The 6963-nt window shown below is 47.5% G+C and overlaps 1 protein-coding gene across 2 annotated transcripts in view; it reads left to right on the top strand.

The window, feature by feature from the left end:
• The first annotated feature begins 13 nt into the window (after nucleotides 1-13).
• The window catches only part of C13H12orf43 (chromosome 13 C12orf43 homolog), a 41766-nt gene continuing 34816 nt past the window's right edge, over nucleotides 14-6963 (top strand). For both annotated transcript variants that reach the window (XM_073790197.1, XM_033837054.2), the window contains exons 1-4: nucleotides 14-210; nucleotides 850-2025; nucleotides 4150-4192; nucleotides 4372-4470. In XM_073790197.1, coding sequence (XP_073646298.1) covers nucleotides 1902-2025; nucleotides 4150-4192; nucleotides 4372-4470 — 266 coding nt within the window. In that variant the 5' untranslated portion in view covers nucleotides 14-210; nucleotides 850-1901. The remainder of the gene's footprint in view (nucleotides 211-849; nucleotides 2026-4149; nucleotides 4193-4371; nucleotides 4471-6963) is intronic.

The raw sequence follows: 6963 nt of genomic DNA, 5'->3' as shown, positions 1-6963 counted from the left end.
GCGAGGATGATGTGGTGTTAAAAGTCCCCTTGGACTTCCCTGGTGGCACGGTGGTTAAGAATCTGTCTGCCAATGCAGGGGACACGGGTTCGAGCTCTGGTCTGGGAAGATCCCACATGCCACGGAGCACCTAAACCTGTGCGCCACAACAAGAGAAGCCACCACGATGAGAAGCCTGCACACCGCAACAAAGACCCAACACAACCAAAAGTAAAAATATAATAAATTTTTAAAAATCCCCTCAACTTATTTACAAAACAGAAGTAGAGTCACGGATGTAGAAAACAAACTTATGGTTACCAGAGGAAGGCAGGTAGGGTGGTGAGGGATAAATTGGGAGATTGGGACTGACATATACACACTACTATATATAAAATAGATGACTAATAAGAACCTGCTGTATAGCACAGGGAATTCTTCTCAATACTCTGTAATGGCCTATATGGGAAAATAATCTAAAATGAAAAAAAAAAGAGTGGATATATGTATATGTATAACTGATTCACTTTGCTATACACCTGAAACTAACACAACATTATAAATCAACTATACTCCAATATAAAAACAAACAAACAAATTCCCTCAACTCCTGCAATACACACACAAACAGTACCTAATTGTCCAAGGATGTAAGGAAAGTAATAGCATCTTTAGCATCAAAGGACATCATGTGATCAGGTTTACTCCAATCAACCCATTAAAAAGTTTGCTTTTTCCCCCCTCCCCTTTGCCCCACTTTCTAAGGGACTACTCACCGTAGGGGGGAAAAATGTACTTTATAATTGGTTCTCAATAGTCTCTGGGCAATTTATCAATAGCAGCCTGTTTCCCACCTCTTTTTGCCTTCAGGGGCGGAAAGAGTGCCTCCTTTCCGTGGAGCAGACAGGTGAGTCCATCCCACACCCTCTGTATCCTTTATAAAGCCCAGTATAGCCCACATTGTAGGTAGTGGACCAATTCTTGTTTAATAGAATGATGAATAAGTTACCTTCCTCTCTTTCATGATAGGAAAGCTGAGGCCAGAGAGTTTATTTTTAAAAAATTTTGACACACTTAGCTTCAAAGATAAAACACAAAGAAAAGCATTCCAAAGACAAAAGTGATTTTGTTCATATTTTATATTGGAGTATCTTAACTGTGGAGATTCTAATGTGTCGGTCCTGGGGGGATCTTAGGAGTCAGTATTTTAAAGTTTCCCAAATGTTTCCGATGTGCAGGTTGAGTGAAGTCCTGAGCTAGAAAAACGCAGAATGTTTCCCAAACCATATTGTGCAACAGAATCACCTAGGATAGTGCCTCTCAAACTTTAATGTGCACACAAATCACTTGGAGATCCTGTTTAAATGCAAGTTCTGATTCAGGAGGTCTGGGCTGAAGCCAAGATTCTGCATTTTCTAACAAGCTCTGGAGTTTGCCGGTGCTGCTGGTTCACGGATTATACACTGAGTAGCAGCAAGGCCCTAGGATGTTGGAGGAAATACAGATTCCTGAGTCCCACTCTCGGGGGGGTCTGATTCGCCTAGTTTTTAGTGAGACTCAACAATCTGCATTTTAAAAAGTTCCCTAAGGTGCTCTTGATGCCCAGACGGATTTACCAAAACCTGGGAACCAATCCTGGCTCATTAACCCCTTGTGTGACCTTAAGCAATTCTTTCCTCTCTAGAGGTCTCATTTTCCTCCTCAAGGATAGATAAGTTGATTTCTTAGGCCCTTCCAGCTCTCACGTTTAAGGAAACCTCCATAACAGTTTAGGACCAATGGCGGCCTGAGTCTGAGAACTACAATCCCCACAATGCGCTGTGCTGCTCCGCTCCCTTGTGGGATCTTGAAAGAGGATCGCTCCTGGAGGCACTCCCCACAATCCTTTGCGGTGATTCAAGGTGGCGGCGCCCACTGGCGCCATGAGCGATCTGGAGAGCAGCAGCAGCAGCAGCGATGCGGAGGAGCTGGACCGGTGCCGCGAGGCGGCGATGCCGGCCTGGGGCTTGGAGCAGCGCCCGAGGGGCCCGGAGAAGCCAAGAGCCGGTAGGGGACTATGTTCGGGGAGTCTGGCCGAAGGGCGCAGGATCTTCCCCTGCGGCCTGAGGATGGATGGTGAAGAGGGAGTCCCTGGAATTAGACTTCTTTCCGCGAGGAGGCTCCAGGGCCTGGGTGGGGTTCAGAGTCAAAGCGCGGACAAGTTCAGCAGGGAGGGTTGTTCCATTATCCCCGTCAGAGAAACCAAGTCACCTGAATGTCTCTTGACTTTGCTTCCCTGGGTCCATCCTAATTGTCGCACTCTGGGCACCCCACCACCTCTCCGAGGTGCCCGCGACCCTTACTGGGTTTTCGCGTCCAGCCTTTCCCCGCCTCCAACACTTTCTCACTCCCTGGGGCTGCCAGCGAGCTGTGTCCTACACGTCTCTCTGACCGTGACTCCCTAGTGCCTTGGAAATAAATCCCAAACCCCTTAACTTAAGGGTACCTAATCCCGGACAAAATCCAGAGGGTCCGTGAATCTGAATGGGAAAAATATTTCATCTTTACTTTCATTAATCTCTGTTTGAAATTTAGCATCTCTTTCCATCATGCATGTGAACAACAAGCCACAGTAGTTTTGGCAATACCTGTTACTTTGTCTTAACAAAAGTCGCAGATTTTCAAATCCCATTACAGTCTTTGCGGATACATCAGAAATATTTTATTCATAATAAAATGTTGAAAAAAATTATTTCCACTCATCCCTGCTTTTAAAATTACAGTAATTTTTAGACCCATCAGTAGATCTTATTTAATACATTAACGAAGAAGCACATATATTAATACTATCCCAAATTTGGCTTTTTACTATTAATGATAACTGAATTTCAGTATCATTGGTTTTCTTTGTAATCCTATGTGTGACATTTTTTGCATCTAAAACATTCTGAGAAGGGATCCAGGCTTTCCCAGACTGCCAGAGCAGGCCATGGCAAAGAGCCCCTGCTTTTGTTGAAAAGGACTTACAAGCCCTTTGGTAATCCATTCCCTGCCTGCCTGTCCCTTTTTGCCTTCCTGCCATACTGCACACTTCCCGTAGGTAGGCTCCAGACCGTACTGTGGGCACCACAACTCTGCAGTTTTCTCTTCACTTTCTATAGGCAGAAATGCCTTTCCATCCCCATCACTTACTAGCAGTAAGAAATTTGGGCAAGGTACTTAAATCTCACTGTACTTAAATTTCCTCATCTGTAAAGTGGGGGTAATGGTAGTACCTACCCCGTAAGGTTAAGAAGGAACTGAGATGATGTATGTGCAGTGCTTGGCGCTCATTAAAGGCCCAATAAATAGCAGCAATTATGTGATCGGTCTCTTTCCATGGACTGCTTTCCCCCTCCTGTCTGACTCCCACTCATCCTTTAATAATACAGCTGAGACACCATCTCTTCGGGAAAGCTGGGTTACATGCCTTCTCTCCACCATCATCATGATTTGTGTGATTCCCTTCGTATATAATGCTTTCCTTTCTTCTACAATTGCCTCTTTATTTATCCTGTCTTTTTTCCTTTCATCCCTGCATCCCCAGCACCTAGAGTCAACTCTGGCCTGTACTTGATCCACAAATATTTATTGAGCGAGAGGTTACATGATGTGAACTTCACGAGGGCTGGTATCCCTTCACCACGGTATCCCCAGGGCCTACACAGGGGTCAGGAAAATAGTTCTTAAATAAATGAACTTGCCGGAAAGGCACCTCTAATGAATGTGGAGGCTGAGACCCCAGCAAGACTCCCAGTCCAGTGATCAACATAACTGAGCCCCCTTCTTCTCTCTCTTCCACAGCACTTAGCACACAGCCAAGCACATAGTAGGCACTCAATAAATGCTGGAATCAAATTACACTTGCTTGTCCAGCATGGTGGTTAAGGGGGGGCCTCTGGAGCCAGATGGCCTGGGTCCTCATCCCAACTCTGTCGCTTATTAGCTGTTTGACCCTGGCTAAGCTATTTTACATCTCCTTGCCTCAGTTTCCTCTTCTGCAAAATGGGGATAATGGTAACCCCCACCCCATGGGGTCATTGGAAATATTCAATGAGTTATACATGTAAATCCCATAAAATAGTGCTCGGCACACAACTGATGCTATAGTCGTTTCTTCTATAAATGCTTTGGTGTTCGTTATTTTCACAGGTGCTGCAAATACTCAGTTGCCAACCACCCAACCGAGCCTCAGGTACTGTGCACTTTGGGTTCACATTTCACGCGTTCATTCATTGATATTGCTCCCCTGCTGTGTGCCAGAGGCTATTAGACCCTGGGATGTCAGTGCGAACCAGACACATGTCTTCCCCACCCTCATAGGGGCAGCTTCTGAGCTGGCAGGAAGTGAGGTCCTTTTCGTGTGTGTTGTAGGCACAAGGTGGATGAGCACGAACAAGACGGCAACGAGCTGCAGACCACCCCTGAATTCCGAGCGCACGTAGCTAAGATGCTGGGAGCCCTGCTGGACAGGTAACCTGCCCTTATTCATTAATACGAAGAGTAAGGGCTCCCATGGCCTGGAAGCTCAGAGTGTGTAGGTCGGCATCGCGGCAAGCATTTGGCATCTGTCACCTCATCGCTTCATAATCACTCTACCACGAAGGTCCTGTCGTTGTCCTTCTTCTCTAGATGTGGCAACGGGCTCCCCTCTGTGAGAGGAAGCATTTGCTTGAAGTCGCAGGGAGGAAGGAGCAGAGTGGCTTTGACTCCAAAGGCCCTGCTCTTAACCACTGTGCAGTCCTGCTACCACGAGAGGAAGAGGGGAACCTGAGCTCATTCCCTCTGCAAGAGGGCAAGGGACCGACTGAATTCCTATTTCTTGGGTGCTTTCTGTATGCCAGGCACTGTGAGAATACAATCTGTAAAGATCCAGGGCAGCATTCCCAAAACAGGTGCCTAGAAATGCGAGTCCAGAGTGTGGCCCTTGACAAAAGGGGTCCAACAGCAAAGAGGTGGAGAAACGCTGCACTCTGCATACCCCCGTGCCTGGGATATTTAGATTCCTAATAGTTTGTTCAAGGCCCTGAGAAGTCCTGCAGTAAAGAGACCTGTGTAACTTTGTTTAGCCCAGCATCTTGTGAATTCATTTGGCCATAATGCCTCTGTTCCATGGATGACTGATGGCGTGTCATGGGACATGTGTCATGGGACATGTTCCGGTCTACATCCGGATGGTCTACATCCATCCCCACTTGACAGAGCCCTAGCAGGGTTTTTGTTGTTATTGTTGTTGTTGTTTAATATTTATTTATTTATTTGGTGGCACCGGGTCTTAGTTGCCACTCCAGGTCTCCTTAGTTGTGACATGCAAACTCTTAGTTGCAGCATGCATGTGGGATCTAGTTTCCTGACCAGGGATCGAACCCGGGCCCCCTTCATTGGGAACGCAGCGTCTTATCCACTGTGCCACCAGTGAAGTCCCCAGCCTAGCAGGTTTTGAAAAGGAGATTGAGGGTGTTCAGGCCATAGTCCTTCAATTAGAAGTAGTCATTGAAAAAGGACAAATAAGTCTTCCCAAAGTGCACACCAGCTGCTCTTCCCAGACAGAATGTTGGGCCAGGCCTCAGCAGCCTGCACCCTCATGGCATTAGTGCCAGTCCCCCAACCTGGGAATGTGTTAAACATGTTTAGGAAGGTCAATTAGCATCTCAGCCCATGAGAGCGGTTTTTCTCCATGATGGTTCGGCTTCAGGGTGACCAGGGCCTGCCTGGCATTGCAGTGATCCACAATGGGTGCTTCCCTAGGTGGAAATCCAACAGGATGCGGGTTACACGCGGTCAGGATATTCCCTGCAGTGTTCCCATATTTCTCTCCAAAGAAATGATACTCCACTTGGTCCCTTGTGTTAGATCAGGGTTTCTCATCTTGGCACTATGGACATTTTGGACTGGATCGTCCGTGGTTGTGCAGGGCTATACCGTGCATGTAGGATGGTTCGCAGCATCCTTGGCCTCTATCCATGTGATATTAGTAGCGTCTCTCCACCAGCTGTGACAACCAACTGTGTCTCCAGTCATTGCCTGGTGTCCCCTGCGGACCAACGTTGAACCACTGGGTTAGATACTACCCAGGTCAGGGGCGGCGCCCAGTTGGGCCAGACCGCGTCTCCGCTCCCTCTCCCCAGACCGCGTCCCACACAGGACTTCGGGGAGGCCTCTGGCACCTACAGAAGGCAGTTAGGAGAAGCACCCAGTGCACTGCTGTGTTCGCTGCGAGGATGTTGCTGAGAGCGTCGGTCTCTGCGGTGCGTGTGAGGTGACTGCCCCGACAGCATTCCCCCAAGACCTGCTTCCTGGTCTCGTCAGTTCTTCCCACTCTCTCTGTGCTTCTAGAGAAAGGGGGTCCTGTGAAGCTCATTGCTTATCTTGACAACAGTAGTCATCTTCAGCATCGTTGTAGCTGCTGTTTACTGAGCACTGGCTTGCAGCCAGGCTCTGTGCTCAGGGCTTGGTATCCACTGTCTCATTTAATTCTTGTGACAGCCCTCGGAGGCGGGGACTCTTATTACTCGCAGTGTAGAGACGGGTAACAAAGGCTCAGAGAGATGAAGTCCCTTGTTAGTAAGTGACAAAATCAGGATTCAAAACCCAGGTCTGAAGTCTGAAAAAAGTCGGTGGGTTGTAGCAAAGTCAGTTTCCCAGTTGTGATAATAGACCCTAGTTACACGCAGTGTCACCAGAGGGAGAAACGGGGTGGGGGGGAGTCCATGGATCTCCCCGTATTATTTCTTGGCACTGTAAGTCAATCTACAATTAGCTCAAGTTTTTAAAAATTTTAAAAAAACAAACAACAAAAAAAAAACCAGGTCTGCCCTGCTCTAGGAGCTGACCTCTGAACTGTTTTTTTCTAGACTGGTCATATTTCCCTTTTCGTGCTTGCTGCCAGGAAGTTCAGAACAAAATGTGTACCCTCTGTCTAGCAAGTGTGTAGGGCTTCCTGGCCACACGTCTGGCTCTTTCTGT

This window comes from Tursiops truncatus, chromosome 13 (genome assembly GCF_011762595.2).
Source record: "Tursiops truncatus isolate mTurTru1 chromosome 13, mTurTru1.mat.Y, whole genome shotgun sequence".
NCBI lineage: Eukaryota > Metazoa > Chordata > Mammalia > Artiodactyla > Delphinidae > Tursiops > Tursiops truncatus.
The sequence above is the reverse complement of the archived record's forward strand: the minus strand, read 5'-3'. Positions and strand labels throughout refer to the sequence as shown.